This window comes from Pleurodeles waltl, chromosome 4_2, assembly GCF_031143425.1.
Source record: "Pleurodeles waltl isolate 20211129_DDA chromosome 4_2, aPleWal1.hap1.20221129, whole genome shotgun sequence".
NCBI classification, from domain to species: domain Eukaryota; kingdom Metazoa; phylum Chordata; class Amphibia; order Caudata; family Salamandridae; genus Pleurodeles; species Pleurodeles waltl.
Genome location: NC_090443.1, coordinates 481,249,452 through 481,264,547, shown reverse-complemented (window position 1 = coordinate 481,264,547; position 15,096 = coordinate 481,249,452). Strand labels below are relative to the sequence as shown.

Genomic DNA, 15,096 nt, shown 5'->3' with positions numbered 1-15,096 from the left:
CCTTGGCATGGTTACCCCCTGACTTTTTGCCTTTGCTGATGCTATGTTTAGATTTGAAAGTGTTATGAGGCCTGCTAACCAGTCCCCAGCACCAGTGTTCTTTCCCTAACCTGTACCTTTGTTTACACAATTGGCACACCCTGGCATCCAGGTAAGTCCCTTGTAACTGGTACCCCTGGTACCAAGGGCACTGATGCCAGGAAAGGTCCCTAAGGGCTGCAGCATGTCTTATGCCACCCTGGAGACCCCTCACTCAGCACAGACACACTGCTTGCCAGCTTGTGTGTGCTGGTGAGGACAAAATGAGTAAGTCGCCATGACACTCCCCTCAGGGTGCCAGGCCAACCTCACACTGCCTATGCAGTATAGATAAGTCACCCCTCTAGCAGGCCTTACAGGCCTAAGGCAGTGTGCACTATACCATAGGTGAGGGCACCAGTGCATGAGCACTGTGCCCCTACAGTGTCTAAGCAAAACCTTAGACATTGTAAGTGCAGGGTAGCCATAAGAGTATATGGTCTGGGAGTCTGTCAAACACGAACTCCACAGCACCATAATGGCTACACTGAAAACTGGGAAGTTTGGTATCAAACTTCTCAGCACAATAAATGCACACTGATGCCAGTGTACATTTTATTGTAAAATACACCCCAGAGGGCACCTTAGAGGTGCCCCCTGAAACCTTAACCAACTACCCATGTAGGCTGACTGGTTTTAGCAGCCTGCCACACTCGAGACATGTTGCTGGCCACATGGGGACAGTGCCTTTGTCACTGTGGCTAGTAACAAAGCCTGCACTGGGTGGAGATGCTATCGCCTCCCCCAGGCAGGAGCTGTAACACCTGGCGGTGAGCCTCAAAGGCTCGCCCCCTTTGTTCCAGCACCACAGGGCACTCCAGCTAGTGGAGTTGCCTGCCCCCTCTGGCCACGGGCCCACTTTTGGCGGCAAGGCTGGAGGAGATAATGAGAGAAACAAGGAGTCGTCACTGGCCAGTCAGGACAGCCCCTTCGGTGTCCTGAGCTGAGGTGACTAACTTTTAGAAATCCTCCATCTTGCAGATGGAGGATTCCCCCAATAGGGATAGGAATGTGACCCCCTCCCCTTGGGAGGAGGCACAAAGAGGGTGCACCCACCCTCAGGGCTAGTAGCCATTGGCTACTAACCCCCAGACCTAAACACACCCTTAAATTTAGTATTTTTAAGGCCTCCCCAGAACCTAGGAACTCAGATTCCTGCAACCTAAGAAGAGGACTGCTGAGCTGAAAAACCCTGCAGAGAAGACGGAGACACCAACTGCCTTGGCCCCAGCTCTACTGGCCTGCCCCCCCCCCCCCCCCCCCCCGGAAGAAAACTGCTCCAGCGACGCTTTCAACAGGACCAGCGACCTCTGAATCCTCAGAGGACTGCCCTGCTCTAGAAGGACCAAGAAACTCCCGAGAACAGCGGCCCTGTTCACCCAAGACTGCAACTTTGTTTCCAAAGGAGCAACTTAAAGGCAACAGCGTTTCCTGCCAGAAACGTGAGACTTGCAACCCTGCACCCGGCGACCCCGACTCGACTGGTGGAGAAACAACACTTCAGGGAGGACCCCCCAGCGACTCCGAGACTGTGAGTAACCAAAGTTGTCCCCCCTGAGCCCCCACAGCGACGCCTGCAGAGGGAATCCCGAGGCTCCCCCTGACCGCGACTGCCTGACTCCCAGATCCCGACGCCTGGAAAAGACCCTGCACCCGCAGCCCCCAGGACCTGAAGGATCGGAACTCCAGTGCAGGAGTGACCCCCAGGAGGCCCTCTCCCTTGCCCAGGTGGTGGCTACCCCGAGGAGCCCCCCCCCCCTTGCCTGCCTGCATCGCTGACGAGACCCCTTGGTCTCCCATTGATTTCAACGACAAACCCAACCCGTGCTGCTGAGGGTGTACTTTCTGTGCTAACTTGTGTCCCCCCCAGTGCCCTACAAAACCCCCCTGGTCTGCCCTCCGAAGACGCGGGTACTTACCTGCTGGCAGACTGGATCCGGGGCACCCCCTTCTCCATTGAACCCTATGTGTTTTGGGCACCACTTTGAACTCTGCACCTGACCGGCCCTGAGCTGCTGGTGTGGTAACTTTGGGGTTGCTCTGAACCCCCAACGGTGGGCTACCTTGAACCCCGTAGGTGGTTTACTTACCTGCAAGAACTAACAATTACTTACCTCCCCCTAGGAACTGTGAAAATTGCACTGTCTAGTTTTAAAATAGCTATATGTGAATTATTTGAAAAGTATATATGCTATTGTGATTATTGAAAGTTACTAAAGTACTTACCTGCAATACCTTTCATGCAAAGTATTACATGTAGAATTTGAACCTGTGGTTCTTAAACTAAGAAAATATATTTTTCTATACAAAAACCTATTGGCCTGGAATTGTCTGAGTGTGTGTTCCTCATTTATTGCCTGTGTGTATGTACAACAAATGCTTAACACTACTCCTTTGATAAGCCTACTGCTCGGCCACACTACCACAAAATAGAGCATTAGTATTATCTCTTTTTGCCACTATCTTACCTCTAAGGGGAACCCTTGGACTCTGTGCATACTATTCCTTACTTTGAAATAGTGCATACAGAGCCAACTTCCTACACTCAGTTCTTTTTTTTCCAGCTCCTGCTGATAGGACCTTGAAGCATTGAGTTCTACCTATTTAGAGGGTTTTTCGCAAATAATTGTCAAATACTTTAGATTACACCATAACTCGATGTTTTTCATCTTACCTGACTACGTTGTCATTTTGTTGTAACAGAAATTTAAGGTATTTTTTCCATCTAAATGCCTTCACTTTTTGACAAGTGTCCTCGCTGGCATAAAGAAGGCCAAAACCGACTCACTCGAGGTCTGTGTTTATCTGCCTTCCATCTTCACATGTACCTGATGCCTGCGGCATATGTAAAAACTTCTCCAGGTGCACTCTGGGTGATAGAGATAATTTGTTACCAGGCCAGGGAGGATGGCAGAAGAAGAAAGAAGTCTACCGGTAGGACCTTGGATCGAGGGGAAGGTCAGTTGCCCACCGGTGCTCTCCCTTCATCGGCCTGTGGGCGTGGACCATCCCAGAAGCTCAGTTCTGGCTAGAAACGGCGCAGGTCCCAGTCGATGTCGAAAACCTAGATGCCGAGTTAGCATGCTGTTAAGGCGTCATGGACATCTGACCTTGACAAGTACCTCCTTGTCGAGGTTGGCATGGAAGATCGATGTCGACGGACACCTGATGTCATGAAGGGTCTATGTTGAGAGGAACACGTCAACGTCCAGGAGCTTATCGAGGAGGTCACAGAAGAGGAGGATTTAATCCACATCTGAATCTTCCCCTTCTCGTGAGATATTACCATCTCCTCCACATAAGACAATGCCTTCACTGGTTTCCAGCTCCTCTTGCTCCTGTAGCGCCTCCTCCGGTACCATCTTCTGAACTGGCTTTTACGACTGTAGGATCCTTGAGACATTCGCGCCATCAATCTAGATGAAGGGGAGGGGAGAAAATATCTCGCATTACCCGACAGTGGCAACCCATCACATCAGAGACATGGGTTCTGAATATTGTGCAGAATGTTGTCTCAGGTTTACCAACCCCCTGCCCTCTATTCCACTGAAGCCCTCCATGTCCTATCTCGATTCTCAGGGCAGAGGTCAACATCCTATTACAAAAGAAGGCACTAGAACCAGTTCCCACCGATCAATATGGAAAAGGGGTTTAATCAAGGTATTTCCTGGTAACAAAGGACAAGCACAAATTCATACCTATTCTTGATCTAAGAATAGCCAGCAAATTGATTCGAAAGGAAAAGTTCAGAATGCTGGCTTTACATCAGATCTATCCCCAGCGTCATCAGAGACACTGGCTCTGTTCCATCGATCTTCACAATGCATACTTCACATTCCCATTGCCAGGAAGCATCGGAAGTGCCTAAGGTTTCTTGTGGGACAACATTACCAATTTGCAGTGCTCCCATTCAGCCTCAAGTCAGTGCCCAGAACGTTCTCCAAATGCGTGGCTCTGGTGGAAGCCCATCTAAAAGTATTGAATCTTCGTCTATCCTGATCTAGGCGATTGGCTGGCTCAAAGGCACCCACATCTCAAGAGGCCCAACTACATTTCATTTGGACATACCAACTTAAACAGTTGGGCCTCCAGGTTAACCCCGTCAAGTCAACGTCATCACCTGTCCAGAGGTTGCACTAATTGGGCGCCACCATCGACACCATTCAGCAAAGGCGTTTCCTCCGGAGGAGCGACTGTTTATTGATCATTCTGAAATGTCAAGCTCTCAAAGCGCCTCATTCAACAGCAAGAATAGTCTCATCTCTCCTAGGATCGATGGCTTCTTGCATCCACCTCACTCCCAATGCTTGCCTCCACATGAGACCCTTGCAGGAGTGTCTAGAAAATCAATTGAATCAGCTGATAATTGGGAGGACAGGATAACTGTAGCCCTATATGCAACACGGCCCCTCAAGTGGTGGTGTTCTCCGAACAATCTTCTGAAAGGGATGCACTTCCAGCAGCAAGACCCAGGCAGACGATAGTCAGACGTTGCTAGGTTGGTGTGCCCATATGGATCTATAGATTTAAGGCTCTTGGTCTCCGAAGGAGATATCATATCACATCAGTCCCCTAGAGCTACGCGCAGTTCATCTGGCACTCAAAGCCTTTTTCCCGGCATTCACCACAAACACTTGTTAAGCCGGACAATACAGCCACTATGTATCACCTGAACAAGCAGGGGAGGCACCAGATCAAGAACGATATAGCTGGCGGCACAGACAATATGGAACTGGCTTCTGGCCAGGAACTTACAATAATGGAGATTCACCTCACCGGCGTAGAGAATGTTCAGGCAGATTCTCAGCACAGCGCTGGACGAAAACCGCAAGTGGGTGCTGCACAATGATGACGTTGTCAGGGATGTGGAATTCCTATCGCCCGACGCCCGGGACATCTTGTTTGGGGTCAAGGGCAACAAGATTTTATGTTTACTTTGTCCTTGGGACAAGTAGGCCCAACCCTCTGCAGCACAAACCCTTTGGCTGCCTGTTTACAGAGAGTGGAACTCTCTGCAGTTGAGGTAATGGGTTTCCAAAAGATAATGCTATTCGAACTTGTATTTATGGTTCATTATTTGAAAACCTTCATTATTAGGGTGAGTGCTGTAAATAAATGTTTTAAGGTCACACTTCACTACTGACGTTGGTTCCAGTACAAAAAAAAAAAAAACGTGTATACACATGTTTGAAAAGTTTAGGCTATGAGGCTAAGTATAATGCTCCCAGAATGCTCTCTGATTATATGCAAATGAAGTGTCATTTAGTAAAATGTTTTGATGCATGCTAGTATTTCCCAAAAATATTTCTAATGGAAAATCAGTGTAACCATTTTCAACACGATTATGGGAAGCATAAAAATAAACAAACACTGACCAAGCCAACTGATCAGACATATTTTTATAAGTCTTTTAGTTTCATCAATGCGTGTCTTGTTTTGACATGGCTTTTGTAACACTTTATTGTTGTGGGAGCTACCAGGCCCTCAACATTGTAACAAACACTGGCAAAAAAAAAAAAACGTTTTTGAACTCTAAAAGCACATGTTGCCACCAGTGGCATAACAAAGGCCCCGCAGCCGCCCTCCAGGGGGCCCCTTCAGCACAGCACCTGCCCTGAGTGAGTCTGGAGAGGGGGCTCCTCCATGTTCTTTGCAAAGGGGCACCCTCCAGTTTCGTTACGTCACTGATTGCCACTGTAGTTCCTGACACTGAACAAAACTACTTTGTGTGCCAATATGCTCCTTGTGGAAGAGAAGAATGCGATCACTCACAGTAAAGCCAGCCGAAAGAGAGAGAAATAGAAGTTTAATAAAAACAAAATGTCTTTGTTAACACCAGACCTAATTAGGGACCAAGACCCACATGTAGGTAGCTTTTTGCATGTCGCAAACAGCGACTTTCGCTGTTTGCGACGTGCAAAAAGCACATTGCGATGCACAAACCCAGTTTTGCGATTCGGTAACCTGGTTACCGAATCGCAAAACGGGTTTGCGACTCGCAATTAGGAAGGGGTGTTCCCTTCCTAATTGCGACTCGCAGTGCAACGTAGGATTGTTTTGCGAATGCGGGCGCAAACCAATCGCAGTTTGCACCCATTTCAAATGGGTGCTAACACTTTCACAAAAGGGAAGGGGTCCCCCTGGGAACCCTTCCCCATTGTGAATGTCACTGTAAACATTTTTTCAGAGCAGGCAGTGGTCCTGCGGACCACTGCCTGCTCTGAAAAAATAAAAATGAATACGTTTCATTTTTCGTTTTTGTAATGCATCTCGTTTTCCTTTAAGGAAAACGGGCTGCATTACAAAAAACTGCTTTATTGAAAAGCAGTCACAGACATGGTGGTCTGCTGTCTCCAGCAGGCCACCATCCCTGTGAGGCCGCCATTCGCAAGGGGGTCGCAAATTGCGACCCACCTCATGATTATTTATGAGGTGTGCATTTGCGAAGCTCTTGCGAATCACAGATGGTGTCAGGGACACCATCCTACATTCGGATTTGCGACTCGCAATTTGCGGGTCACAAATCTGAACCTACCTACATGTGGCCCCAAATTCTTAAAGAAAGTCACAGAAGTGCACCCATGGTATATGTCGTACCCCTATAAAATATTTGTGAACTGTATTTTAGCATGGGTAAATACACATGTGTAGATTTGCTCATGTGAAAATCTATTGAGCATTTGCAAGTTCATTTTCCCTCCAGCCACTTTCTTCCCAACCCTGGAAGAAGTTCTAATCCTGCCATTGTCAGGAGTAAATGTCCACCCTTTCTTATTATGGGAAAATATTAGAGAGAAGCTGGTGAAAATCTTTAAAACATGCAGGTTAGTAGGTTTGCAGACTCAAAGGCATTCCAGCCCTGGAACTATTGCTTACTGCTTCCTCCAGCCCCAGTATGCAGATCTGCAGAAAGGTGGAAAAATAAGGAAATTGCTACAGTAGGGATTGAAACTGCAAGTATTCAAGCCCTACTATGGTAGTAGCCCTGGCATAATCAGAGAGGCTATTATCAGAGCTCTTACATAATGAGATTGCTGCTATAATTTGGCGCCACACTACATGGCACCAAAGGGACAAGTAGATCTTTTTACAGGACAAGTAGATTTGAGAAGCAACCTGTCCCGTGGACAAGTAGATATTTTAATAAATTCCACACCCCTGGTTGTACAATACATCTGTATGGGGGTCCCCCCCTTCTATAGATCTGTTCACAACAGCAGAGAACAAAAAATGCCTAAACTTTGTCTCCAGATACTACCATACAGGGACATTGGGGAATGCCCTATGGATAGACTGGTCAAACAAATTTCTTTCCGCCACTTCCCTTGATCCATACAGTCCTATTCAAACTGTCCAGCTCCAAAACGAGAATGCTCCTCATCGCTCTGGAATGGCCAAGGCAGTGGAGAGTTCCAGACCACCTTCACCGGTCATTCCATCCACATCTCAGGCTGTCATGCAGGCCAGACCTTCTGACGAAACTTGAGGTCAGATGAAATATCCCAACCTCTCGTCGTTGAATTTGGCAGCATGGCTCCTGAGCTAGTGCAATATGGTCACCTTAACCTGCAGCAAGACTGTATGGATGTTCAAAGAGAGGCAAAGCAATCATTTACCAGATCAGCATATGCCTTAAAACTGAAAAAATTCTGCATTTGGTGTTTGGACAAGAACATACATCCCACAGCATGTGGAGAAGATGATGTTCTTCCATACCTATTGCAGCTAGCAAAATCTGGCTTGCAATTCTCGTCCATCAGAGTACACCTGGCAGCTCTCACTGCATACAGGACAAATCCTTCACAAACCTTTCTTTAAAATTCCAGTCATTAAAGACTTCCTAGAAGGGTTAAAGAAGGTTTTTCCTCCTCCTAGGCATCCATCTCCGCCATGTGAGCTTAATGTAGCTCTTTCACGTTTAATACAGCATCCCTTTTAGCCCATACACAAGGCATCTCTCCCATTTCATTCGGAAAACTGTCTTCCTTATAGCAATTACATCAGTTTGCAGGGTTAGTGAGATCCAGGCCCTCTGTGCTCAGGAACCATACAGTTTTTCATTCTTCCAAGGTTGTAATGAGAACACATCCAAACGTTACCGCTGACTTTTATGTAAACCAGACTATTTCTTTGCCAACTATATTTCAAAACCCATCTACTCCTGCAGAGAGAATACTTCACTCTCTAGCTGTGAAGAGGGTTTTTAAATTTTACTTAGACAAAACTAAATCCTTTCACAAGTCGCAACTGTACATTGCCTTCATTAACTATGGTCCAGTTCGAATAGGCCTTGCCCCCTCCAAGCAATCTCTTTTCAGGTGGATTGTTTCGTGCATTTTGCTCCGTTACCAGCTAGCCAATAAGCCCCCTTATGGCAGACCTAAAGCACATTCTACCAGGGGCAAAACAGACTACTTTGAGAAACATTCCCTTAGCAGATCCTTGCAAAGCTGCTACGTGGAGGTCTGTCCACACCTTTACTAAGCACTACGGTGTCTTCCGATGCTAGGACTCAGGTTTGACAGCCTTCTCTTAGAAATCTCTTTGCATAAATAAATATCGCTCTGTTCGGTCTACTCCACCGCTCTCAGGGGGATGGGTGTGCTACTCTATTAAGCGCTTATGGCTATACATGGAAATCCCCCACAAGAGAAGGAATAGTTTCTTACCGGTAACTCCAGTTCTCTTGTAGGGGTTTTTCCATGACAGTCATAAGATCCTCTCCGGTGGCATGGACAAAATAATAATTCAAAGACATTTTCATCTCGGCGAGTAAAGCCTACGGAAAAAAAACTGAGGTAATAGCCTCTTGCTCAGCATGATGGGTAATGGGAGGACCACCTGCTCTTAAAGGCACAGCTTTAATTTTTAGCCTGTAAAATGGCAGCCTATGGGCTACATTGCCCTGCACTCCTTCATCCTTATGTAACATTACAAAAAGGTTTGAAAGATTTTTTCTGTGAAGTCTTCAAATATTTGAATGCATATCTGCCTTACAGAACCTTTTTCAACCAAACCGGATAAAGGGTTTTGGCCTTTGTAGCCTGTCTTTTAGTCTGCATAATGACATTAAGTGACTACAGGCCTTCCTGAAGAAAGGTGAACATCTGCACTTAAGAAGACATTTTCATAAAAGTGCTCCGGGGTCCCTTCAGATTAACGGAACTATTCAGCGCCTATGACTATCCTGGAAATACCCCTACATAGAACTGGAGTTACAGGTAAGAAACTATTCCTCCTTTTTTAATACTGTTTCAGATCTGTAGAGTAAAGAAAGGTACATGCTTTGTTTTGCATGCACAAATGCTTGCCCCTGTAAATTAATGTGGTGCTGTCTGTATAGCATCACCAAAAGGGTTTGGCAGAGCTAAGAGTGCCAGACTACACCGATAGGCTTTGCCAATGCTTATGGGTGCAATTAGGCTCTTTGGATTATACTAATATTCGATCTGTTATATATAACTTAGGATTTGTGCTTTCAGTTCCTTTCATCCCATGTTTGTTTATTGTTACCCACTACAACATACAGTACAGTGGCAGTAGGTCAGCACACTTCAGCTAGTGGCTAACGTCACTGTGATGGCATTCAGCCGTTTCACAATGACCACATCCTCATACAAAAGTAGTTGCCTTCAGGACCAGGGTCTACTATTGCAATGTGGTGTTCTTGACACCAAAAAGTATTTACTTTTAGCCTGTCTTAAGATGGAGTGTCGGGCAGGGCACTAAGCCCTCACACCTCCCCACCCCCTCTGGAAAGTTTTTTTTCAGTAATCATGAACCACAATCTGCATTGAAAAGGCTGACAGCCAACGTCTGTGTATTAACTTTGCCAATGCTTGTTACGTTTGGAACGCATACCAAAACTCTTGCTTAAGTTTCTGAATTTGAATGTTAACTAGAGTTGTTGGTGCGCTGGGTGCACTTTCTTGCATCCGATTGTCTTGTTTATTTGCCAACTATTCATAAGCATGCCTTTGATAATTGTGATGTACTAAAATTTTGGGTTCATTTAACAAATTCCAATGTCTGCTTCTGCGAAGTGCTGTTTCACAATGTTTCTAGCTGCATCATGCTGCAGATTTTTGAGCTTTTGGACCGGTTTCAATTTGCTAGGCTAATGTTGGTGCCTGAAAGTGAGTGATTTGGAGCTTGTCACTACAGGTACAATAAGTGTTGTTGCTAGAAATACTTTAATAACAAAAAACTTGAAAATAAGGTACCTGCTTGACCACTATGCTAATGTTCACTTCTGAAATCTAAATGTCTTCCTGCTTTTTCTGTGGTTCCTGTGGTCCTTGCAGGCCTTTGATATGAGTGGTTAGCTTAGTGTTTTGACATGTCCTTAACCCAAAACTTTGCAGAAATTAAAGCAGTTAAACCAATTTCCAGACTTCAACAACTATTTGATATTTGTCCTGACCCGGCTGAAGTCGGAAGGTAAGTCTGACCTCCGATAAAAGTTTGAAGAGGTAGGCTGTGCTATGAGTAAATTTTAGTTGGCATAGCAAAACGAGCTGATGCTAGTCAGCCATCTGGACAGTGGGCAGATGTGGGTGCCCTGCAGATGGGGTTTTTCCTTAACTTTTCTGGTAGTACTTTTGGACTTCAGAAAGATCTCACAAGTGGTATGCGGAAGACAGCACAGCTGCTTTTGCTCCATTTTCTCTAGAATGCACAGTTGCTGGGTCTTGGACCTGTTATATGCATGTCTGCTATTCATTTTGTTAGAAACCTGTTTCTGCTGACAGTATTTTGTTTTTGTAAGTAGACGTTGCACTGCTCTCCCAGTGCTACCCTATTGTGTAATTTGTAGTTTCACCTTTTTTTTTTTTTAAAAGGGGCACCTCATTTGTTAAGCATACCTACGCCTACCAGCTTGAAATTATTTAATAACTAAACCTTTAATGGGATGTTAAAGTAACTTTGTTCAGTCTTTCGTGTGGCGCCTCTTAAATTGAGAGTGGATTGTCATTAAAAACAATGTTGCGTATGCAAATGTTGTTCACAAAAAAATAAATAATCTCATTATGATACACAGATGAACCCACACGCTCCCTTAGTGGGCTGATACTAAAAAATAATGTGAAGGCACATTACCAGAGCTTCCCACCCCCGGTGGCGGAATTCATCAAGCAAGAGTGTTTGAATAACATCGGTGATGCCTCCTCCCTCATCAGGGCCACCATTGGTGAGTGCAGCGGATTTAAGCCCACTGTGGCTAATGCAAGTCTTGTTAGGTTTTGGGGGGGGAGGTGGAGGGCTTATAGAGAAGCTGCATAGTGGGATATACTAGTGTGCATTTTTTTCTTAGTTCTCTTTTTGCGATATTGTTAACTTCTTTATGATTACCAAATTAGATTCAAGCGGCCTTTTGGCTTTTGTATTACCTGCATGTTTTGGACATTTCACACAGATTTATTGTGCCTAAATTGTCACAGAAAACGTGCAGAAGCAGCTGATGGAAAGAGGAATGACTAGAACCAGAAAATGCAGATGGGCGAGAAACTTTATATTTATTTATATTTGTTTAATCCAGGTTTCTGAGGATCTCCCATAGCTTCTTAAAGAAACTTGAAAAATGTTCCTAGACTTCTCACTTATTTTACAGACTATTACATTTCCGAAATTTATAAGGAGTAAATAAGTGTTCTGTGACGATCAATTTAAATTTACACTTGAGACTAAATAACACTGAGCAGGGTTTCATACTAGTAATTTTTTTTCCCTGCTGGATCTGTATTTGCAGTTATTACATTTGATAGATTTAGATAGATATATAATTATTTTTACCTGGATTTAAAAGTGCTTAACCGGTCCGCATTGTTGCTGTGGTTGCTTGTAGTCTGACCTGTTTGCTTACATTTCTGTTCTCATCATCCACTAGGAATTCTCATCACTACCATTGCCTCGAAAGGTGAGCTTCAATCCTGGCCTGAGCTTCTGCCTCAGCTCTGCAACTTGTTGAACTCTGAAGACTACAATACATGTGAGGTAAGGAGGGATAATGATGTGGTCTTTGCTAGTGCAAGCCACACTCTGCAGACCTTTCTGCTCAGAATTAGTAAAGGGTTGCCTGGTAACAGTTGACTGCAATAATCAAACACATTAAACAGTCTTATAGTGCACATTGCAATGTCATTCGCTGTATGAAATTAACATTTTAATGGCCTGTGCAGCATTGACTCATGCATTAATCAGCTTCCTATCGGGAAAATTGACCTACAAACTGATTCACTTTTTGAGCCCCTTAAGGGCTTCTCCCAAGAATGTTCATAGTTTTGTCAAATTAGTGGTGGTATTGTCTCTTAGACTTCAGAGAAACCTCAGGCCAAGTTACCCTTTAGGATTTTCTTTGCTATGGCCCTTAATTGTTTATTGGTCTTCTAGCACTGTCTGCATCGGAGGGCCTTATTTATTTTTTTTCTTTTCCCAAGGGAGCTTTTGGAGCCTTACAGAAGATTTGTGAAGATTCCTCTGAGCTACTGGACAGTGATGCCCTGAACCGGCCACTCAATATCATGATTCCAAAATTCCTACAGTTTTTTAAGCACTGCAGTGCGAAGATCAGGTGAGTGTCACCTGTGGGTCTAAAAGACTGGTGTGCAAAGTGAGGTCTTGCCATGTTGCATACTTTGTTTCAAAACTTGGAAACTTTGTAAAGTTTAATTAAGAGGGGATAGAAGAACAAACCAGTGCGTTATTGGGAAATAACCCAACCCCAGCGACACCACTACATTCTTAATCAGCAGATGCTCATTGTCACTCTTGTCAGTCTCGACTTCCCTCCTGCAGAATTACTGTTTCACTTTCTAAAGCTTATTGCTTAGGAGAACCCGGAGAGGGAGTGAATGGAACACAGCCAGCTGCCTGGGACTTGTTGCACACTTCCTAGTTAGGACTTCCAGCTGCAGGGACTCTGTAGCTAAATCTTCACCTTGATTGATTCGGGAAGTTGGGACACCCATTGATGCTAGTGATTAGAATGTTACAGTGGCCTCACCTCTGCTATATTTTCAAGACACCCCATGCATACATCGAAACTTTGGAGGATCTGTATTAGTGTGACTAAGATTGGTTCTGGTCCAGTGTCTTCCTGTTATTACTATGTCCATTTGTCCTGATGAAGACCCCGGCCAATTTATTCCATTATGGTTCGAAATGTCGACTTGCATGTGGTCAAATCCCTGTTGATTCAGTGTTGGAAATTGGCATGTTTTATGTTCCATTTATGGGCTTTGACCTTTTTTTTTTTTTGTCTGTATATATTGTAAATATTTATGTATTTCACATTTGTGTTTTGGCACATTGGTTTCACTGCTCACTGCATTGCCTCTTGGAGCACAGTTTGTCGGACAGATCAATCTGTTTCCAAATACGTAGAAAATACATACTATGTTCAAGCATCTACAGCTGTGTATTCGTTATGCTCTATAATTTGTTTTATTAAAATATTGTTTCTTGTGAAACCCATAATAAACTTGCACTTGATGATTTTGGTGGCAGAACACTTGTCTGTTGTATTACCCATGTTTTCCATTACAGGGGTGCCCCATTGTTTAGGGGTAAATCTTCACCTTAAGCAAGTGAAGTCACTTTGTTTGACCTGAGTCTCGATTCATTCTGGTGCTTTTTTTGACTGTTTGCTGTGGCTATGCGATCAATCCAAGGAAGTCCTGCAGCTGGGCAGTCGGGGGACAAGCTAGATAATGCTTTAGCTACTCGTTGAGGTCTTTTCTGTTAAGAGAGCCTTGTTGCCTGGCAGCTGTTATGGTATGACAGTCTTTTGTTCCTCTAGAAGTCCATTGTTTATTACTTTTGTAAAATATCTTGCATCCTGGTAAATCTCACTGGATTAGCCTCTTTCTGAAGTTTTCTGAATTGCCTACACAAGAGGCACACAGCTGGCAGAACCATTTTTGAATTCAGGAAAGTTCGGTTTATGACAGATTCTTCAATCCATTGTCTCAATACAAGTTGTCAACTCTGGACAAGTTTCCTCCCTCTGCCTTTAGAAATTATCACAGCCTTCCATCGTGGGTTCTCAGGGTAGACTTTATTTCACGGCTGGGAGACCAACTGTAGTGCTGCATGCAAAGTCACACGCAAGGGAGAGTCTCAAAGATTGTCTGACTGCACCCAATAAGTTATTCACTTCAACTGCATTGAATACAGTAGCTGATTCATATGTTAAAATCTGGCAAGCACATCTGGTAGTCATGTGATTTCTTTCTCCGTCGATCTCTTGTAAGTGATGCTCTACACTGTGGGCTGGGGGTGTTCTGCTACTTCTAGATGAGATTACTCGTTCTGTTTGTGTTCTTTCTCTGCCTAAGCCTTGTATCTAATCCAATTACTGAAACTCTGGGCGTAGCACATACTTAATGGGTTTTTCTAGGTGCTTGAGAAGAGACTCCATTTTATGCCAGTCAACCAAACAAGATGTAGTTAAGGTTCTGTTTCCCAGCTTCCCAAAGCTCAGGTCTGAGTTTGCTTGACCATCCTCAGTCTCTAGCAAGCTATCGAAACACCACTGCATCTGGACATCTCACTCTTCAAGCCAACACCTTTCAATGGAAATATTCTAACTTTTTTTATTTTAAATGGGACTCAACTTGAGTATTGGCTGTTTCCCAGTTTATTGGGGGTGGCAAGTTACTTTCTCGATTTGCTGTGGCCGTGCTCACCTGACTTGTTGTCCTTGTTCTTTCTTTCATGATCTGTAGATCCCATGCAGTTGCATGTGTGAACCAATTCATCATGGACCGTGCCCAGGCTTTGATGGACAATATTGACACATTTATTGAGGTGAGCAATTAATGGGGATATTCTGTATTCAATTGGGTGTTAGGGCTGGAGAGCGTTCTCTTGTGTAATTGAACTTTATTTTACCATATTGGTAATTGATCTTAAAAGATTGAGGAATGTTTTTCAATCTTCAGTGGTTAATGGCAGCATTTGTAGTCCATATATTTAGGGTGAGGTGGGTTGTTGAAACATGTTAGTTTGTGCACCATA

General features: G+C 44.4%; 1 protein-coding gene across 1 annotated transcript in view; it reads left to right on the top strand.

The window, feature by feature from the left end:
• TNPO2 (transportin 2) overlaps positions 1-15,096 on the top strand; it is a 166,981-nt gene that overhangs the window by 18,245 nt on the left and 133,640 nt on the right. The window contains exons 3-7 of the mRNA XM_069231843.1: positions 10,443-10,518; positions 11,120-11,269; positions 11,966-12,072; positions 12,516-12,649; positions 14,805-14,886. Of these exons, the coding sequence (XP_069087944.1) occupies positions 10,443-10,518; positions 11,120-11,269; positions 11,966-12,072; positions 12,516-12,649; positions 14,805-14,886 (549 nt within the window). The remainder of the gene's footprint in view (positions 1-10,442; positions 10,519-11,119; positions 11,270-11,965; positions 12,073-12,515; positions 12,650-14,804; positions 14,887-15,096) is intronic.